Raw genomic sequence first — 19987 nt, forward strand, 5'->3', positions numbered from 1 at the left:
CATAGTCTCATGATGCATATGTTGAGGGTGAGCTGTTCCTGTCAGCTCGGAAGGTCTCAGTACCCCGACTCCGCCTCTGATCCTTGCTGATCGACTACTGCCGCGGGCTGCAATATGAGATGTTTCATCCAGGATTGTCTGAATTGACCCGTTGCCGCCCGGATCGATGGAACAGTATTGCACGTATTTCCAGAGTGAGGTGTTCGTCCGACTCCGAGCTCAACTCCAACCTCATATGCCCGTGCCAAGTTTTCTGAGCGGCCGAGGATGTGAGGGGCGCCGATCCTCCAAACAAGGGAACGCTGTGTGGAACGAGCCAGTCGTATCGCGTGCAATGAATAGACCACAAACCATCCTTTACAATCCTTCGCATCCATTCAGGATCCTGCGGTGAGCGTCGCAGAGTATAGAGCGGGAATACAGCTGCCTAGGTGTGTCTTCCTTCGCAACGCCCCTCTATCGCAACCTCTTCTTCGCAAAGGACCTCTCGCCTACAAACACCCATCATTGCCGTCTGCGTATCATCAAGCCGCTTCTCCATCTTCCCGACTTGTGTACCAGCTGAACGACAGACAGCACCAAGTATACCACCATGCATAACGTCGCTCTGTTGGCGCTGCTCGGACTCGCGGTACTTGGCTTCTACAAGATCGTGGCCTCCATCGCCCTCAAGTGGCAACATGCCTGTACGCAACTCAACTCACCAGCTTCGCACTTCTCGCTCCTCTGACAGTTCCACAGCGAAAGCTCGCCAACTCGGATGTCAAGACCCTGTAGTCGTCCCGGGCGGCGGTGTGCTCGGTCTGAAGCATCTCAAGAACATGATGGCGGCAGACAAAGCGCAACGATTCCCAGATTTCATGCTCGATAGACACGAAATGATGTCCAAGCAGACCGGACGTGTCTGCGAGACATTCAGGACTGACCTCATGGGCCAGAGTGTCTTCTTTACGAGCGACCCAGAAAACATCAAGGCTATCCTCGCCACGCAATTCCAGGACTTTGATCTGGGCCCAGTGAGGCGGGCCATCATGGGAAAGGTGCTTGGCGACGGTATTGTGAGTTTCTTGATGCGCTCCAATCAGAAAAATGACTGACGACGAATCTACAGTTCATCCAAGACGGCAAGAAATGGGAACACAGTCGGGCCATGTTGCGACCGAACTTCGTTCGTGACCAAGTCAGCGATCTCGATATGGAAGAAATTCATGTCAAGAACCTGCTCCAGGTGATGCCGGCAAAAGAAGCCGGCTGGACTGATCTCGTCAATATCCAAACGCTCTTCTTCCGGTTGACCATTGATGCCTCGACCGAGTTCCTCTTCGGAGAGAGCGTTCTTTCTCAAGTTGCCGCAAGCAAGACCGATGGCAAGCCGAACGCGCGTGACGAGACGATATTCAGTCAAAACTTCGACCGCTCGCAGTACCACATGGCCAGGCAGTTCCGCTTCGCAGACAGTGAGTTGCAATAGCACGTCTCGTTTCTCCGTCGCTGATCCTTCCACTTTTCACTCTAGACTACTGGCTCTACCGCTCTTCAGAACTTGATCAGAATGCTAAAGTCGTCAATGAATTTGTCAAGACATACGTTGAAGCCGCACTCGCCGCCCCAGAGAAAGAGAAATCGGACAAATACATATTCTCCGAGGCCCTTGCCCAGCAGACCCGGGATCCTGACGAAATTCGCGCACAGCTCCTCAACATTCTCCTTGCCGGCCGTGACACCACCGCCTCGCTTCTGTCCTGGTTCTTCTACGAGATGCTCCGCAACCCTGCCGTGTTCGAAAAGCTCCGCGGCGTCATCACGGAAACCTTTGGTACATTTGATGAGCCGACAGATATCACTTTTGCTACCCTGAAGAGCTGCCAATACCTCCAGTACTGTATCAACGAGACGCTCAGAGTCTGGCCCGTCGTACCCGGGAATGGGCGGAGATCCAACAAAGACACCACCCTTCCCCGTGGTGGCGGGCCAGATGGGAAGAGTCCTATCTTCATCCCTGCGGAGACCGGTATCGATTATTCTGTTCACGTCTTGCATCGCAGGAAGGACATCTGGGGTGAGGACGCGGGCGTCTTCCGGCCGGAACGATTTCAGGGACTGAGGCCGAATTGGACGTTCATTCCTTTCAATGCTGTCAGTGTCGCCGACATTCACTCTCCGTCAGCCACTTACTGACAGATCTTACAGGGCCCGCGCATCTGTATTGGCCAGCAGTTTGCTCTGACGGAGGCCAGCTACGTGATCGTGCGATTGCTGCAGAAATACGACAAGATCGAAGCTGCGCCTGGCGAGCTCGACGCTCCAGCGCTGAGTAATCTGTCGTTGACGAACTGTCCGGCCATACCCGTGACTCTGAGGTTGCACGAGGCGGAGTAAATGAGAACTTCGCGGGACTTGGGGCACAGAACGAGTGTAGAGGAGGCGGGAATTTCTCCAGCGCTTGAGGAGAAAGCTTCCACGGCTATATATGGAAGAGAAGCGCCGTGCCTTTCAAACTTCAGACCAAAGAGTATTGAGCAACAGCGATCGGAATTGAGTCGAAGTGTGCTGGACGCGTGAGAAGGAATGGAAGCGATGTTGAGTAGAAGGAACGTTGGGTTCGACATTTCATGAGAAGAGCGGTCAAATGCACATCCCGGACCGTCCTGGGGAAGAGTCCAAAGTGAATGTCCCGGAGCACTAGCTCGGCGCCGCCGGTCTGTCACTGGGCTTTCGCCAGCTTGCTCGAAGGGTAGTGCATATCATGTCTGATTCGAAGGCCAGATGGTGACTCGCGTCTTGAGTTTAGATAGGGGCATTTGCTCCACGCAAAGCACAATGCGATTGTCGGACGTGACGTTCGACAAGCAGGCAGACCGTCTCATTCCGTAGGGAAGGATTGTAACAGGCCACACCTGCGTCGCCGTCTTCGTGGAATGTCGCCGAGCAGCTTTGCTCGGAACGACATCTGTGTCTTCTTCCGTGGCCAATAACCTAGGATCTGGCTTCCCATTTTGAAGCACTGCTACAAGTGAGATTCGCCCTGGCAATAGGAGAGGCATGGTTGCCACTAGGACGTCTCGAAAGAACTGAAACTTATGATTGAGCAGGGTATTGACCGGATTCTCCCAACGCCGTTAATATGCATTCCGGACGAGGCGCTAGCTATACAAGCCATGATCAGCAGGTGCAGACTCGATTGGGAAGGGATGGCGGTCGGTCTTACCGCTAGCCACTCTTCGGACTCGGTTTCATGTACTCAGTGTCGTTGTCTTTATTGTCTTCTCTGGCCTCCTCCAGCATCGTATCGATACCTCGATCCTTCAAGGCTTTCTGTGGGCATACATTAGCCAGAGAAAAATCGAGCCTCAGGGACCATCTCCGAACTTGCCTTCAGACAGACTTGATATTGCTTGAACAGAGGCTCGCATTCATCTGTTGTCGCTACACCTCGCACGTATTCTGATGAATCATGTCAGAACTGGCATGGACATCTCATCCCAAGGAGAGGATCATACTCTCGGAGTACCATTTCAGGAAGCACGAGTCGTATCGCCTGGCAGGAATCTGTCAGCGAATGCTGGATTGTCATCGGGTGCACCGGAACAACAAACTCTTTAACTTCATTGCATTCTGATGCTAGCGAGGCCGACATTCTTGATGCTGGTGGCGAAGTTGGATGTCCAAGATGAAGCTGGGTGAGGTTGATGGACATCTCCAAATTGACTTTGGATATTGCTGGGGGGTGTCGGACCCTGCGCTTGCTACCAAAATGTTCCACAGCTTCCTTCGAGCAACCCAATCGTGAGTCAAACCCAACAAACAACGTCTCTGCTGTATGCTTCTGCCCCGAGCATTCGTCTTCGCGCGATCATTTTCTCGCATCAGCATCACACCCATTCACCGTATCGCCTGGCACGTCCGATACCAGCACAACATGGCTCCGAAGGAGAAGAAAGACAAAGACGCGGGCGATGCGCGACCACTCGAACTCACCCCTCCACCCGACTACTTTGCCACGAGGAACGCCATTTTCGATCGTCTCAAGGCCGAGCAGGATGCTTGGAAAGCGAAGCAGCCACGCGAGGATATTCAAGTCACCTTGGGCAATGGCAGTAGCAAGGACGGTAAGAGCTGGGAAACCACACCTTCACAGATTGCACGGGACATTTCAAAGAGTCTGTTTGAGCGTACTGTGATTGCGCGGGTGGACGGCGAGCTGTGGGATTTGGACCGCCCGTTGGAGAAGAGCTGTTCGTTGGAGCTGCTAGACTTTGACCACCCAGAGGGCAAGAAGGTCTTCTGGCATAGCAGTGCACATATCTTGGGAGAAGCCTGTGAGCGTCGCTATGGCTGCTCACTCTGCATTGGACCACCTGTCGACGATGGTTTCTACTACGAGATGGCTCTGCCTGAAAATGGCGCCGTCACGGCTGCCGACTACAAGCCGCTGAAGCAGATTGCCGAAAAGGCCATCAAGGAGAAGCAGCCATTTGAACGACTCGAGCTGAGCAAGGAGGATTTGCTGGAAATGTTCTCTTACAACAAGTACAAGACGCACATCATCAACGACAAAATCGCGGACGGCACTCGCACCACCGTGTATCGGTGCGGTCCACTCATCGATCTGTGTCGAGGACCCCACGTGCCAAACACTGGTCGCATCAAGGCATTCGATATCATGAAGAACTCGGCCAGTTACTTTTTGGGAGACGCAAAGAACGACAGTCTGCAGCGTATCTACGGTGTCTCGTTTCCAGACAAGAAGGTGGGTAGTCCTGGTGTGACTGTCTGTTCATCGCTAATTCGTATTATAGGCCCTTGAAGAGCATAAGCACATGCTTGAAGAGGCCGCGAAGCGTGACCATCGCAAAATCGGTCAAGAGCAGGAGCTTTTCTTCTTCCACCAAATGTCACCCGGATCGGCATTCTTCCTCCCGCACGGCATGATCATCTACAACGCTCTTCTGTCATTCATCAAGGAGGAGTATTGGAAGCGTGGCTACCAAGAGGTTGCTTCACCCAACATGTACAACTCTGCATTGTGGAAGCAATCCGGGCACTGGCAGCATTACCACGAAGACATGTTCACCTTTGAAGTTGAGAAGGATCAGTGGGCGCTGAAGCCGATGAATTGCCCAGGTCACTGTCTGCTTTTTGGTCACCGCGAGAGGAGTTACCGAGAGCTGCCGATGCGCATTGCTGACTTTGGTATTCTCCACCGCAACGAGGCATCAGGTGCTTTGACCGGTCTGACTCGAGTGCGGCGTTTCCAGCAAGACGACACCCACATCTTCTGTATGGAGAGCCAAGTCGAGCAGGAGATCAAGGGCCTTTTCGACTTCATGACCGCTGTGTACGGTTTGTTTGGCTTCACCTTCAAGATGAAGCTATCTACCATGCCCGACAACCATTTGGGAGACGTTGCCACGTGGGAGCGCGCCGAAGCTCAGCTGACCAAGGCTCTTGACGAGTTTCAGCAACAGACCGGCACCAAGTGGGAGCTCAACCCAGGTGATGGCGCTTTCTACGGGCCCAAGATCGATGTCACCATCAGCGATGCTCTCCGTCGCGAGTTCCAGTGTGCTACCATCCAACTCGACTTCCAGCTCCCGCAACAATTCAACCTCGAATTCCGCACGGATGAGCAGACGTCTGCCAAGGCTGTTGACAGCAAGCCTGCTGAGGACAAGCCTGCCGAAGCACCCAAACCCGCGAAGTCAGAGACAAAAGCCGCAGAATCTCTTCCCATTCGCCCAGCTGAAGGCGCCCCAGCACCGGGCGCTACTGACGCTGCCGCCCTCAAGCCCGAGGCCACATATCGTCGCGAACTCACTCCTGGATGTGCTCGGCCCGTCATGATTCACCGTGCGATCTACGGATCCTTCGAGCGCTTCATCGCCATTCTCACCGAGCACTTCGCCGGGAAGTGGCCGTTCTGGATTTCCCCTCGCCAGGTCCTCATCGTGCCCGTTATGGCCTCCGTCAACGACTACGTGCTTGAGATTCAGGCTCTCTTCCGCGCCCAGAAGATGCACGTTGACGTCGATATCACTGGCAACACGATGCAAAAGAAGATTCGCACGGGCCAATTGCAGCAGTACAACTTCATCTTCGTGGTCGGCGCGCAGGAGAAGGAGTCGAGGTCCGTGAACATTCGGAACAGAGATGATCCTGCTACGCAGAAGATGGGCGAGTTGATTCCGCTGGATAAGGCAGTGGAGTTGTTGGGCCGTTTGCGGGATGAGAGGAAACTGGACAGTTCGCTCTCGGCGTTGTGAGACTGGTGTGATGCGGAGATGGTGGCAAAAAGCGGGAGACATGATGTGATGAGACGACCGTTGTTAAGTCGGCGACATGAGATGTATGAGATGTTGCGAAAAGCGCTGTGGGCGCCGCAAGCGTAGAAAGCCTCAGTCTGCCCGACGTTGGCCCGACCATGCCAGTGCGCGTTTGATGAGTATCGTACAGATGCAATCGCTCGAGCAAATCTCGAGTGTCCCACAAGGCGTACCTGCCGTCGAAAGCCTCGACTTCATTCCAACCCCAACGCCTTCGCTAAACTGATGGTCTAAATATGCACATTGCTGTCCGTTCCTCTGAGACAGCCTCACTTCCGGAAAGTCATGCTCTTCCCCGCTCTCTCCTTCTGCGTCCTGGGCAGGCCCTTTGCCGCATCCAGTGACTTGGCATACGGATTGACCTGCTTCTCCTTTTTCTTTCTCTCCTTCTTGGTCAGGTTGTCCCGCGGTGGGTTGAGCAAACTCGGAGCGGAAGCGTAGTCGAAAGCCTCCTCATCTTCCTCGCCTGCGTCTTGGGTCTCACCCATGTCGCCATCACCTTCTGAAGTCCCAGATAGCTTAGCAGCGCGTTTTGCAGCTTTTTTCGCAGCTTTTCGTGCAGCCTTTTCCTGCGCTCGCTCGGCCTCCTCGTTGAAGTCGAGAGATATGGGCACCTCATCTGATTGCGCGGCCATGTTGTCTTGTGGCTCGTTTGCATCCGCGCGCTTCCGTTTTCGGGCAAGGTCTTTGAGGACAAAGGTGGACTCGCTGGCCTCCTCCTCTGGTTCCATTTGGGTGTCATCTGGTTCAGTGACAATCTCCTCCGCGGCTGCTGATGCAAGGAATTCTGACTGATCGGCGAAGATCTCTGCGGTCAGTGGAGGTAGTGGTACAGAAAGAGATATGCCATTTCCAGGCGTCGTCAACGACCCGCGATCCCAAGCGGAGCTCTCGAAAGCGCCTCCCCAAAAAGAGGATGATGGCGTGCGAATGGGCACTGTCGATGTCGGTGGTGTGATCTTGGTCACACTGCTCTGCTGCGTTGCCAAACTTTGAGCCGCGAGAGCCTTCTGCGCTGCAATCGTCCTTGTTGGCAATTGAGGCTCAACTCTGCCGAGGGTCTCCATCATGTCCGGGCCATTCTTTCCAGCTTCTTGCGCTCTGACGATTACGCTCAGAAGCTCATCTGCTCGCAGACGGACTGTCTGCGTGGTAGGCTGCGCAATACCCATCAGAGCGAGACGCGTCGGAGGCATGGCCTTGGCGAGGCTGAAAATCTGATGATTCGGCATGACGAAGTGAATGCTGTCATCCTGCTCTCTGGCCACCCTGTCACGCCAGTGGTGGACCGCCTTGAAGACGGCAAACTGCTCCGGAGAAAACAGTGCCGGAGTTCTTGAAAGTAATTTGTACCAACCCATAGCTCCCTGACCAAGCTCTGCATCGTACTGGGGGTGTTCATATCGCTGCAGCGCGACCTCGGTGCTCTTCTGCAGGACGTCCCACAATTTGTCGCCCTCGTGGTCAGGTTTGGAGAAATCGGACCGCTCAATCAACTCATTCCGCATACAGTCGAAGATGTAGAGGAGATAATGGGTGTCGCTTCTGGCATAATCGAACAGCTCCTTTGGTAATGGGCGCACTCGCCAATCCGCCATCTGGTGCTGCTTTTGTGCATCCACGTCGGCGAACTTCTTTAGCAGGAAGGCAAGACTTCCACCGGCATATCCGAGTGCTCTGCAGGCGTAGTGTGTGTCGAAAAGTCCTACCAGATAAAGGCCGAGATCTCGCTGCAGCCAGATGGCATCCATGAAAGCTCCATGCAAGACCTTGACGATGGTGGGATTTGCAAAAACCTCATTCAGGCATTGCAGCTTTCGTCGCCATGGTTTCAAGGTATCCACAATCCAGTCCTTGTCCCTCGTGCTGATCTGCATGAGGCTGACGATTCCAATGTACGATCGATTGTCATGGTGCTCCAAATCGATGGCAATCTCCTTGGCCTGTTTCAACTCTTCTAGCATTTCTGCCAATGACTCCTCCGTATCGACAAAGGTTGCGGTCGTGGTTTCGAAGGGGTGGTATGGGATCGGTTCGCTGTGTGTGTAGACGGAGGATGGGTATCGGTATTGTTCAATCTCAAGTTGGTATGGATGCGGGTATCTGTTGGGCTTGTTAGGGTCTATATTTGGGTATTGTTGTCTTTCACGCTTCAAACGGGGAAAGAGACGTGTTGGGATGTGCTTGTGGGACAGAGGCCCCAAGCAGGAAGAAGAAGAAAGATGTGAGGCGTACGCTAGTCTGGTATCATCGTCGGAAGCAATTGGTTCAGTCTCGAGTGGAAAGGACGCGTGAGGTTTGCTTTGAAGAAGGGGTTTGAATGGGCTCTGCTCGGTGTTCGTGGGAGGATGGTCAAAGAGGAGCTGCGGTTTCTCGATGTGGTGGTTGGTTGTTGAAGTGCCGAATGTTTTGGACCTGGAGGGCTTTGCAGGCTGTGTCTTGTGTGAGTGTCATGTTGATATCTCGTTCAAAATGTCCTACCTGATCAGCAGCAGGACTCAATCTCTTCACGGCGCCGGTGAATTCGTCCAATGCTGTGTCTGCTCGCTCCAGCAGGCCATCGACCACATCCACGATCGCTCTCCAATTAGTGTCCACTGAATCGAGGTCCTTCAATCGCGGTGGTCGCGAAATCTCAGTATTTGTCGTGGCGACGCCGACTAAACGATCTGCGAGAGCTAGTAGGCGAGCATTCTGTCGGTCGAGGGCAGGGCCCGTGGTCGCATCGAGGGATCGGTGGAAAGAGAGGTCTTCGCTGGCGAGAGCAGATGCGCCGCGGATGGTGGAGAGGAGTGCGGACTTGATGTCACCTTCGAGGGTGTTGAAGTCGTCCATTGTGTGTGAAGGGAGGAAGGGAAGAGTTGATGTAAGTGAGTTCGTGTGCTGGAGTTGTCTCAAGTCGAGCTTGTGATCGTGAACTTTTTGAGATGATGTAAGCGGGACGGGAGGCGGCAGGCGGAGACAGCTCCGCGGCGATCAATTCTTCCAGGGTCAAGGTTGTTCACTCCTCAGGAATATCGCGAATCACCTTGAACAATGAGGTCTGAAGCAGATCGCGCTCGTCTTACTGCAAGCGTCCAGCTGCGACAATGTACAATCGAGGCCTCGCAACACGGTACACGCGTCTTCACAACGCCGACATGCCGAGTCCGGGGGTCTGAAGGTTGCAAGAACACGCCCCTTGGCCGAGACTGATGGTGTTCAGTATTGGGAAAGGTAACGATGCCTACCATGCGATTCACGACACCGACTTTGGCGGGAGAGTAGGATGGCGTGTAGCATAATAACACCGATGCCACTCGGCACAAAATGCCGACTACCACGACGTCATTGGTTCAGAGGCTCCGTTGTAGGAGCGGACGACGGATGGCGGATGTGCGGCATTATCAGAGAGATGATGTTGAACTGACTATATTTACTGCAATTCCGTGCCCTCGACAATGCGACTTTGCAAGAGGAATTGCAACAGACGTCGATCGACGTAACTTCTTCCTACCACGGTCAATGCCAACGAAAATGGCACCCATCCCGATCGACAGCACCGCATACACAGAACCAGAGGAGGAACCATCTTCCACAGAGGATGAAGCCAAGGAAAGAGACGCCTCCCTCCATGATGATTCCGATGGCTCCTCCAGTGTCTTTTCGGAAAGTCGCCACATGGAAGGCCCAAGAGCGAGTCCCTCATTGTCCCGAACACAATCTAGGACACTTCAGCGCGCTTAGACTACTGCTTCGACGGTGCTATCGACTATACGATCTCGAGCTCCGAGAGGGCCGTTTGCGCATCCGTTGATTCACGAGAAGACATCACCCGACGTCCTCGTCGATTTCGATGGCCCGGACGATCCATACAGACCGATGAACTGGAGCTGCAAGAAGAAGTGCATATGCACCAGGCTGTACGGCTTTACTGCAATGTTCGGCACCTTTGCATCTGCTGTGTATTCTCCTGCAGTCTACGAGGTTGCGCGAGAGTTCAATGTTGGCACCCAGGTCTCCCTTCTGGGGATATCTCTGTTCCTGATTGGCTTTGGAATTGGACCGCTTGTGTGGGCGCCATTGAGTGAGGTTTATGGTCGGAAGATTGCCGTTCTGACGCCTTCCTTTCATCGCCGCAATGTTCGCATTTGGAGCCGGAGCTGCCAAGGATATCCAAACTCTGATGATATGTCGCTTCTGGCAGGGCATATTCGACAGCGCTCCTGTGACGAATACTTGAGGAGTGCTGGGTGACATCTGGACTGCCGATGTGCGTGGTGTGGCGTTAATCGTCTACGCAACGGCGGTTGTGGGAGGACCGACACTGGGGTCCTATCATCGGTGGCGCCATCATTGTGACAGGTACCGGATGGCGGTGGACTCAATACCTGACGGGTATCGGGATCATGTTCATGGTGGTATTGGATGTTCTCTTGGTCGACGAGAGCTATGCTCCGGTTCTGCTCGTAAGGAAGGCTCGTGCCATGAGATATGAGTCGGAAAATTGGGCGTTGCATGCACTACACGAGGAGTGGACCGTCACACTTTCGGAGCTGGGCTACAACTAGCTCGTCCGGCCATTCCAGCTCCTTGCAACGCCGATCTGCTTTTTGGTTGCACTGTAAGTTGGGGAGTGCAAAACTGAAGGGCTTCACGGCTAACGATCTACAGGTATGCTTCCTTTTGCTACGGGATCCTGTACGCCTCCCTGGCAGTCTTTCCCTTCGCTTTCAAGGAGGTCCGCGGTTGGAATTCTCTTGTCGGGTCCTTGCCATTCCTGGTCCAGCTGATTGGCATCATCATCGGCGCATGCGGCAACTACCTCAATCAAAAGTTCTACATCGCAAAGTGGAAAGCCAACAACTATCGAGCAGTATCCGAAGCACGTCTCCCTCCGATGATGGTGGGATCCGTGTTGTTTGCGGGTGGGCTTTTCATGTCCGCCTGGACTGGTGGAGCTGATGTGCACTGGATTGTGCCTTGTATCGGGATTGCACTGCAGGGGATTGGATGCTTCACGATCTTCCAGGCCGCTTTGAATTATCTCATCGACACCTTCCAGCGGTACGCCGCATCGGCCGTGACAGGAAACACAGCACTGAGATCGGTGTTCGCGGCGGCTTTTCCTCTCTTCATTGGCCCGACGCTTCACAATCTCGATATCGGATGGGGAGTGAGCGTTTTCGGGTTTATTGCGGTAGTGACGATTCCGATCCCATACCTGTTCTATATGTGTTTGGGAAAAGAATCAGGGCGAGAGGCGTCTGGTCGCGGGAGAGCGTCTACCCGGGGGAGAGGACAAAGTGAGGCGCCCGATGCTTCGAGATCAAGCTTTACGAGGCACACCTGCAATGCTATGACTCCACCGTGTGGTCGCATTCTTCTTACATGACAGCAACATCTGGAGCTAAGCATTGAGGTCCACTTTCGCGCGGAGAACGACTCAAACAGGAAGGACCGAACTTTAGGCGAGAAACGGAAAAGCGCCGAATAGACGAAGCAGCGGATTCGTGGAAGAATTGGCATCTTGCAGACGGCCTCTGTCGCGGGTTAATTGCTTCTGCAGTACTACACAGCCGACAACATTAGCGCGTCTGCCGGTGGACACGTACATTAAAGCGCCAGAAGACAAGCGGCACAGACTTTCCTCGACCTCCCGCTTTCACAATCACGCCCAACCATTATCGACATTGACCACATTCTTGAGTATGCACTTCTCTCAGCTCCTCGCAAGCCTGCTGGCCATTGCCACCGTGCAAGGTGCTGCCATCTCCACGGACGATCACCTCGTCAAGCGAGCATCTCTTACCCAGGTCTCCAATTTTGGCAACAACCCATCTGGAGTCAAGATGTTCGTCTATGTCCCTCAGAATGTACAAGCAAAGCCACCCGTTATCCTAGTCCTCCACGCGTGCGCATGGAATGCCCCCAACTTCTTCGCCTCGACGAAATATGGACAGCTCGCCGATCAGTATGGATATGTCCTCGTCTATGGAGGGACGCCTACGGACGGCGCATGTTGGGACGTCTCTTCCAGCCAGACGTTGACGCATGATGGTGGGAGCGATAGCATCGGTTTGGCGAATATGGTGAGGTATGCGTTAGAGACGTACAATGGCGATGCTAGCAGGGTCTTTGTGACGGGAGAGTCTTCGGGGGCGATGATGACGGTGAGTGTGGCACTGTGATATTGAGACTTCTCGCTGACATCTCCCTAGCAAGTCATGGCGGCGGTGTACCCTGATCTCTTCGCTGCGGGATCGGCATTCAGCGGCGTGCCAGCGGGATGCTTCTCCACCGGCAGTGTGAGAGGATGGAACAGCCAGTGCGCTGGCGGAAAGATCAACAAGACGCCGGCTCAGTGGGCTGCACAAGTCCACGCAATGTACTCAGGCTTCAATGGCCAATACCCGAGGATGCAAATCTACCATGGCGATGCAGACACGACGTTGAACATTGCCAACTTGGACGAGGCGGTCAAGGAGTGGTCTGGCGTGCATGGGTACTCTGGAAAGGCAACCCGGTCTACGAGCAACGATCCTGGTCCGAATCTCACAAAGTCCATCTACGGTGATCGTCTGCAGGGGATTCTTGGGCATGGGATTGGACATGTCGTGCCGACGAATGAGAAGGAGGCGTTGAAGTGGTTTGGGATTGCGTGAAGAGATCGAGGTGAGCGGTGTTTAGCTATCTGACCAATCCTTGGACGTGAGATAGGCAGGAACGAAATTGAAGTTGGATGAGTATGCATTGTAGCGCGCGGCGGTTCATGACCTAAAGATATTGCGAGGTTGTCACTTTCAGTGACGCGAGGAGCAAGTCGAGTTTGTTGAAGCATCGTGCTGCGTGACTGCGCTGACATCGATATAGCTTTGGGTACTTTCGAAACGAGGTACTGACGAGTCGACGAGCCGTGGCCACTCGTTCAGGACATGTCCATTCATAGGAAATATCAATTCGCAGCAGCGATGCTGTAGAGGCGTGCAAAGGGATTTATCGCTGGGTGGAGATTCTTCGTAGAAGCAGATTAACATGTAGATCCGCGGCCACCCAATCCGAAGCTGTGCCTCACAACCAGGGGACAGGTTGGCATGAACCAAGTCCTTTGTCCAATGCCAATTGATAACGCTCGCGCAAGTTCCTCTTCAATTCATTCCCAGCATCTTCGCACACTCGATGTGCCTCTTCATCTTTTCCCTGCATCGTCCGCTCGTACTCTTTAATCTTTGCCATGTGTTCTGCAGCCCTTTGGCCATACTCTGTAGCCTTTTGCTCATTGTCTCTGACGGATTGAGCGTGACAGAGTGCCTGGTGTTCATGCTCTTTAGCCTTCTTATTGTGCTCTTCTGCTTTGAGCTGATCGGCTTTGGCTTTCAGCGCAAATTCCCTGGCTCTCTGGCTGTTCTCCTTTTCTTCTCGTGCGCTCATCGCCCTCTGTTCTTTCACACGTCTGGTCTCGAGCATGAGCTTTGTGAGTGGGCTCGAGGGTCCAAACACTGCCCTACCCGCGGTCTTTGCTGCAGCATTTGTGGCATAGATCATAGGATCACCCATGCTAGGGACCGTTTCAGCAACCGCGAGAGTTGCGGTTGGAGGTCGTGTTCCGTGACCATGCAGCTCATGGCTCATCACGGCGATTGGCGTCGCGGTGATCTGCTGTTTCTCTTTAGACGTGGTGTCCTCGGCAGTATCGTCACCGACAACCGAATCGTGTTTTGGCAAGTCCAGTCCAGAAGCACTGGGCATCGTTTCGTCAGGCAATGGGTTGGCTGGTGGTGCATGGTGGCGTTCGACGGCTTGAGTAGTAGGTTGTTGGACCTTGTTCCCAGGAAATTCGTGTTCTTCAGTAAGACAGTCCACCAGTGCAGCGATCTGAGCTCCGTGACGAACATCAGCGTTGATCTCAGCATCATAAAGGCCTTGCTTTAAGTTCAGGCTGACCGTCTTCACAATTTCAGATGTAATTCGATCAGCAATCAGCGTACGGCCGGCAGCGTCCTTCTTCCTCCTCAACTCTCGCTCGAGGAACCGCTCCGCAGCAACGAGAGGTGGGATTCGGGCGACCACCCTCTTCATATCCTGAGACAATGTCGCCAAATCTTCCATCACGGCCTTGTTGTCCTCCCAGGACATGCTTGTCCGACCGCGATGCAGTCTGTCCATCATGTCTTGGAAGCCCTTCTTATCCCAGTTGCTTATGATGCATGAGTAAACCTTCATCATCGCGGATCGCTTGGGTTCGGGAAAGCGAGAAAAGTCGATGGTTCGGCACAGTCGTTTCGCATTCTGGGTTGGCGTGCTCTCTTCTTTCTCACTCTCGCTTCGATTGCGCTTGGACGTCGTTCCGGACGAAGCTGCTTGCAACGATACAGGGGCGTTGTATTTCTGGGTGGCTGGGCGCTTGCTGTTGGCCAAGCCCGTTGCCTGACTGATCGTACCCTTTGCGGGTCCGTATGGAGAGACGTACTGCCCGACGTGAATGTTGTCGCCGTCCATGGGGCCGTTGTCGACGATGTCACCGTCGAACGTGTCACCAGCAGTGCTATCGCCGTCGTCTACACCTAGTCGATAGTTCCTCGTTTCTCGATCCTCGACTGGAGTCTTCGCACGACCCAAAGATGTCCTGCCAGTCCGTGATTCCGGACGTGTTGCCATGATGCGTCGTTTCTCTGTGTTCAGAAGGTAGTGGGAAAGTTCAAGCTTGATGACGAGTTGCTTCTTGACAAGGGACATGAGGTTGAACAAGCTGAACAAGATGTGCAAAAGATGAGCTTTTTTAAGAAGATGGAAATTCAGAGGGTCAACGATGCACATCTGCCTGCAACAAAGCGTGGGGGTTGGCAGACGTGAACGATCGATGCGAAGAGGCTCGAGCCCGCATAATTCCTGATTGGGAACTCGAGGAGAAACATTCCGAATGGTTCTGTTCTGCACTTCGCCAAGTACTTCATCAAAGCGATGCGCGAGCTGCGCGCCGGCTGCATCTGGGCCTTCTGCAATGCACTCATGGCATTCGCCAGAGCGACTCACCGCTTTGAAGGATTCGAAGCCGGTGTTTCATGCCGCATGAGATGGTGAGAGGCTCGAGGCTACAGAGATCCATGTCGTCGTGTCAGTAAGAGAACGAGCGATCTGCGTGTTACAGCTGCCATGCTGCCATGCGTTATAGCGTCCGCACAGTCGGCAAGGATTCCTATCCTTGTTGCTCCAGAAGATCGTCTCATTCGAGATGTGCATAAACGTTCGTCAGTCCCGGCCTCGCCTCGCCTCCCGTCGCCAGTAAAATGATCATTCGACTGTCAGCTCCAATTCCAAGCACTGTATTCGAGACAAGGGCACGGCCAGCGTTCCTTGAAGCGAAGAATGCCGCGGAGAATGATGAGCGTAAACCATTCTTCAGCGACTTTCGAGCTCGAGATATGTTGCAAGACGTCCAATCTGAGCCACTCAAATTAATGGTCGCAGTATCCAACGCTCGCCAGGCACGGGCTCACAGTACCAATCGTTCAGTGGCAGGTACAGTCGGACTTCGTCGCATTCCGCTGTCCGAAGCTTTCACGCGAGAGACTGATCTTCTGTGTCGTGACGGTCGGTTGTCTCGTCGAATGGGATCCTCTTCCGGCAACATGCCTCCCTGTGCAGATCAAGTCTTTAGCGAGAAGGACGTCTTTTTCCCCGGCATTTCCGCATCCCTTTCGGAAATGCAGGCTACCAAATGCCGTCGGAGGTGACTTGTGCAAGTTCCGCAGCCGATCGAACCAGGTCTGGAAATGATCAGTTGTGTTCCGGTCGGCTGAGCGAAACCTTTGCTGCAGCGAGGGCTAGACGAGGGCAGATGCTGGTTCTGCTCAATGAATCCAGCGAGCCTATGTAGCCGACGGAAGATCCAGTGTTGGTGACAGAACCCGTTCGCATCCTATCCGGACCCATCCCCAAAAAGCTCATTGAGTCTCCTCCTCGACTCCAACAGATCCTCCTCCTCCTTTCTCACTTCCTCCTCGCCCTCCTCAATCTGTCGACCAAGTTCCCTACCGACACTTCGACCCTCCCGATTCACTTTCACATAGTTCGCATTCGCCCTCGAGTCTTGCTCAATAGCTTTCTGGGCCTTCAAAATATGCTGCTCGCATTTCTTGATCCTCTCCTCCCCTTGTTTGATGCTTTGCTCACGTTGTTGGATGTCTCGGTCAGTTGCCACTTTCTTCTCTTGCCACTGCTTGATTTCTTTTTTCCTCTGTTCCAGTCGCTCCAGTCGTTGGAGTAGGTCCATGTTCGAGGGCTCGACGCTCCTTGCAGGAATTGGCAGTCCTGAGACGCCACTCGAGGCGGTTGCGCCTCCACCGCTTGCAGGCGGCAGACTTGGCCCTCCAGTTCCGCCTCGACGTGAGCTGATCAAGGCCTTGAGCGATCCTGGGGTGTCTCGGCTAGGTCCAACAGCTTGCTCACCAGCTGGACTCGGACTCCACAGCTTCCGTCCAACACCACGCCCTCTCTCATACACCGGTCTGGCATCATTGATCACGATCAGTACATCATCCCGAGTCAGCCTCTTCGAACCCCGACCCCGTGACTTCCTCTTTGCCTGATATTGCTCGACCAGTCCCCTCGCGATACGAAAATCCGGCACCGCCCTGGAAAGCCGCGCCAGATTCTGCAGTAGAGTGAGATTCTGCCGCCAAGGGCTCGTCTCATCCTCGTCCGCAGAATTGTAGAGATCCATCATAGCGGCGAACGCGGGTTCATCTTCCCAGTTGGATCGGATAGTTTCGAGGTGGAAGGATATCGTGCGTTTGTTGGGGCCGTGGGAGGTCAGGGCTTTACCACTCGTACGCAGCAGACTTGACCGTCCATTCCTGCCACTCTGCGATCTTGGGTTTCCTCATCCTCATCCTCGTCGTCGTCCGCATCTTCGTCCAGATCCGAGTACGAAGCTCCCGGGAGGACCGGACGGCGTACCTCAGCATCCCTCACTTCGAACGATCCTTTAGCTTGACGAATCACAGCTCTTACATCATCCCGAATTAGCCTCCCCGCCAGTTTCCCGTCCTTCAATCTCTTCGCCCGAAATTCCTCAAGAAGTTTACGAGCCGACGGCAGCGAAGGCACAATATTTGAAAGCCGCGCGAGGTCCTCTAACAGGGAGGCATTGTCTCGCCATAGACGAGTTTCCCCGTTTGAAGCATTCCAAGAATTCATCATGTCGATGAAGGCGTCTCCAGTCCAGTTGTTGCTGATGACTTCGATGTAATTGGACTTCGTGTGCTTGAATGTGGGGTTGGAGGTGGAGGAGAAGGCGGGCTGCACGCTTGGAGATTCACGCTTCCGCTTGGTCCCACAAGAAGGGAGCTGTAGTTTGACTCCATTCCCGTCGTCGACCTTGACGTTGGCTTGAGCAGTGCAGTTGGTCGGCATCTTGTCATCCTGCGACTCAGACTCAGAGGAGACTGATTCAGTAAGGTCCACGACCGTGACCCGTCTAGATGCGACCTGTTCGCTTTCAGCCTGCGCAACAGGCTGCTTTCCGGTCTGCAACCCCATTTGCTTCTCCGTCGTGTTCTCTGTCTGCATCTCCGTCTGCGTCATCATCTGCATCTCCGTCTGCATCACCATCTGCTTCTCCGTTTGCTTCCCCATCTCCTCCTCCATCTTCTCCCGCGTCTCTCTCTCCATCACCTTCTCCATCTCCTCCGGATGCCACGAGGGCGATCGCGAACCATCCACATTTCCATCGTCACCATCGTAATATCCCAATCGTTCAGCTCTGGCAGTGAGATCCTCATCGGATGCCGGGGTTTCGGAGGTCATCAGAGTTGTCCTTCCACTTGAAGGTGGGAAGCTTGGGTGGTGATCGTGGTGATGGCTCGCCATTGTACGAGTGGTTGTCTTACTTGGCGGGAGGAACCAGGAAGCGGGAGGAGGAGAGAAGCACAGTTGAGAGATGAGAGAGGGTAGTGAAGAGAGAAGAGTGGTGAGAAGGAAAAGAAAAAAAGAGAGAAGTACAGGCTCGCCGCCTCCCAACGCCACCTCCTAAAAGCCATGTATGCTCCGGCAACCTGCATGAACGCGGCTGCAGTACGGAGTAAACGAACAGAGCAGCGAGCTTCACGAAATCAAGGCAGCATGACGCCGGCGGCCAATTGCGATGGGAGGAAAATAGAGAATGAGAGCGTTGAATTGGCCAGCTTCCCCTCATCCAGCTTCCTTGATTGAATCAAGGCAGCGAGACAAAGATTCATCCCTAGCAAGCAAACATTAGCCAGCGAACGAGTGGATATGTCTCAGCAGATTGTCTGCTTCTGTGAGCCGGTGCCCTGCATAGCAGACTTGCAATTCTTGCTAGCTTCATCGCTCAGCAATCTCCGCTGTGCCGTCCGTACCTCTTCCGCGTGAGGCCAATAATCGACCGGCGCAAGGTGTCGTTTTCCAATCGATCTGGCCAATAGTCCAGAGAGGTTGTGACGCTGGAAGATGAGGTGGCTTGTTGTCAAATCCATGGAATTTGGGATTGATGAAGTGTAGTAATGTACATCAACGAAGTGAAGTGTGTACGATGTGCCATGATCGTAGCAACGCCGAGTGCGTGCCGTAGCCCGTCCATGTCCGATGGTTGTGCTCGCAATGAACGCAGTATCGCTCCCGCTGAATCGCTCATCTCCCATGCTCGAGCCTCAGCCGCTCATATCATCGACTCACTGTGACCTCGAGTCGTCCATCTATTCAGCCCACGACCAGTCCATGACCATCCCACCTCTCCTTTCCCTTCTCCACGTGCTCTTCGCAGCTCACCCCACAACAACCGCCCTCGCACCCACAACCCCCGCCAAAACCACCCCTCCCATCCTCACGACATTCCACTTCGCCCAGTCTTTCAGAAACCCAACAGTATTCCCTCTCTCCGCCTCCCGATCCAGCGGCGCATCCTCATACGGCTCCACCTTCTCCTCATCCCCACCCAATCTCCTGACCTTCAAACTCAACGGCGCCATCAACAACCCCGTAAACGGAAACACTCCCACCAAGAGTCCCGCCGCAGCAGCATACGACGTCCAAACCCCCAACCCCGCACGATGAGCGCGGATCGCGATCGTACTGTATGCCGCGATGGAGAGCACCTCGAGAGGCACTTGTAAGCGGAAAGCGAGCGTGTCGAAGAGGGCGAACTGTTGCGCCACGGCTTGGTATTTGTCTTCTCCGCCTTTTCCGTTGCCTCCGAAGTAGGTTTGGGGATGGCCGTTGGGAGTGGTGGGTTGGGGTGTTAGGCGGCCGTCGGCGGAGGGGGTGTGCAGGGCGGGGATGTCGAGGGCGGAGGAGCGGCGGGAGATGGGTTGTGAGGAGGCATCCGACGGTGAGGTGGAGGTTTGTTGGGTGGTGAGAGGGCGGAGGAGGGAGGGGATGTAGAGGAGGGAGGTTGTGCCCATTGCTGTTGCGAGGGAGAGGGTGGAGGTGAGAGCGAAGGTTTGCAGGAAGAGGGTGGTGTTTGATTGTGTTGGCGGCATGTTGACGGTGTGTCGTGGCTGCGATTGAGTCGTGAGGATTAAGATTATTGTCGAGGTTGTTGATGGATGGATGATGGGAAAGGTCGAAGTGAAGTGAAGTGGTGGAGGCTGACGTGATCGGACCGTGGGGAAGACGCGACCGACAACTTGTGGAAGGAGGAGACTTTCAAATGGTGACATCACGGT

At 54.2% G+C, this 19987-nt stretch overlaps 8 protein-coding genes across 8 annotated transcripts; 4 read left to right on the top strand and 4 right to left on the bottom strand.

Annotated features, from left to right (window-relative positions):
* Positions 1–467: 467 nt before the first annotated feature.
* Positions 468–2379, top strand: CYP-29 (putative P450 monooxygenase; the record flags this gene model as incomplete). The annotated part of the gene is made up of 5 exons (XM_003848249.1): positions 468–686; positions 742–1058; positions 1112–1457; positions 1517–2136; positions 2191–2379. 5 exons carry the CDS (start codon positions 593–595, stop codon positions 2377–2379), a joined length of 1566 nt encoding a protein of 521 aa, XP_003848297.1.
* Positions 2380–3210: 831 nt separating this feature from the next.
* MYCGRDRAFT_49920 (uncharacterized protein) lies at positions 3211–3637 on the bottom strand (the record flags this gene model as incomplete). Its single annotated transcript, XM_003848657.1, has 4 exons — positions 3211–3311; positions 3370–3444; positions 3501–3538; positions 3597–3637. 4 exons carry the CDS (start codon positions 3635–3637, stop codon positions 3211–3213), a joined length of 255 nt encoding a protein of 84 aa, XP_003848705.1.
* Positions 3638–3824: 187 nt separating this feature from the next.
* On the top strand, positions 3825–5496 carry MYCGRDRAFT_106070 (threonine--tRNA ligase; the record flags this gene model as incomplete). Its single annotated transcript, XM_003848250.1, has 2 exons — positions 3825–4750; positions 4800–5496. Coding segments are annotated over 2 exons (1527 nt in total), but the record flags the coding sequence as incomplete, so codon positions are not given.
* A 552-nt stretch (positions 5497–6048) lies between these two features.
* On the bottom strand, positions 6049–9158 carry MYCGRDRAFT_76687 (uncharacterized protein; the record flags this gene model as incomplete). Its single annotated transcript, XM_003848656.1, has 3 exons — positions 6049–8426; positions 8559–8761; positions 8805–9158. 3 exons carry the CDS (start codon positions 9156–9158, stop codon positions 6593–6595), a joined length of 2391 nt encoding a protein of 796 aa, XP_003848704.1.
* A 617-nt stretch (positions 9159–9775) lies between these two features.
* MYCGRDRAFT_106071 (uncharacterized protein) lies at positions 9776–10883 on the top strand (the record flags this gene model as incomplete). Its single annotated transcript, XM_003848251.1, has 1 exon — positions 9776–10883. The coding sequence occupies one exon, from the start codon at positions 10185–10187 to the stop codon at positions 10557–10559; it is 375 nt and encodes a 124-aa protein (XP_003848299.1).
* Positions 10884–11996: 1113 nt separating this feature from the next.
* MgAXE1 (putative acetyl xylan Esterase/Acetylesterase) lies at positions 11997–13081 on the top strand (the record flags this gene model as incomplete). The annotated part of the gene is made up of 2 exons (XM_003848252.1): positions 11997–12475; positions 12524–13081. 2 exons carry the CDS (start codon positions 12014–12016, stop codon positions 12965–12967), a joined length of 906 nt encoding a protein of 301 aa, XP_003848300.1.
* A 292-nt stretch (positions 13082–13373) lies between these two features.
* On the bottom strand, positions 13374–18110 carry MYCGRDRAFT_96510 (uncharacterized protein; the record flags this gene model as incomplete). The annotated part of the gene is made up of 4 exons (XM_003848655.1): positions 13374–15051; positions 15800–15939; positions 16297–17166; positions 17262–18110. The coding sequence occupies 4 exons, from the start codon at positions 18108–18110 to the stop codon at positions 13374–13376; spliced, it is 3537 nt and encodes a 1178-aa protein (XP_003848703.1).
* A 977-nt stretch (positions 18111–19087) lies between these two features.
* MYCGRDRAFT_111189 (uncharacterized protein) lies at positions 19088–19860 on the bottom strand (the record flags this gene model as incomplete). The annotated part of the gene is made up of 1 exon (XM_003848654.1): positions 19088–19860. The coding sequence occupies one exon, from the start codon at positions 19799–19801 to the stop codon at positions 19088–19090; it is 714 nt and encodes a 237-aa protein (XP_003848702.1).
* Positions 19861–19987: the final 127 nt, after the last annotated feature.

This window comes from Zymoseptoria tritici, chromosome 11 (assembly GCF_000219625.1).
Source record: "Zymoseptoria tritici IPO323 chromosome 11, whole genome shotgun sequence".
Classification (NCBI taxonomy): Eukaryota; Fungi; Ascomycota; class Dothideomycetes; order Mycosphaerellales; family Mycosphaerellaceae; genus Zymoseptoria; species Zymoseptoria tritici.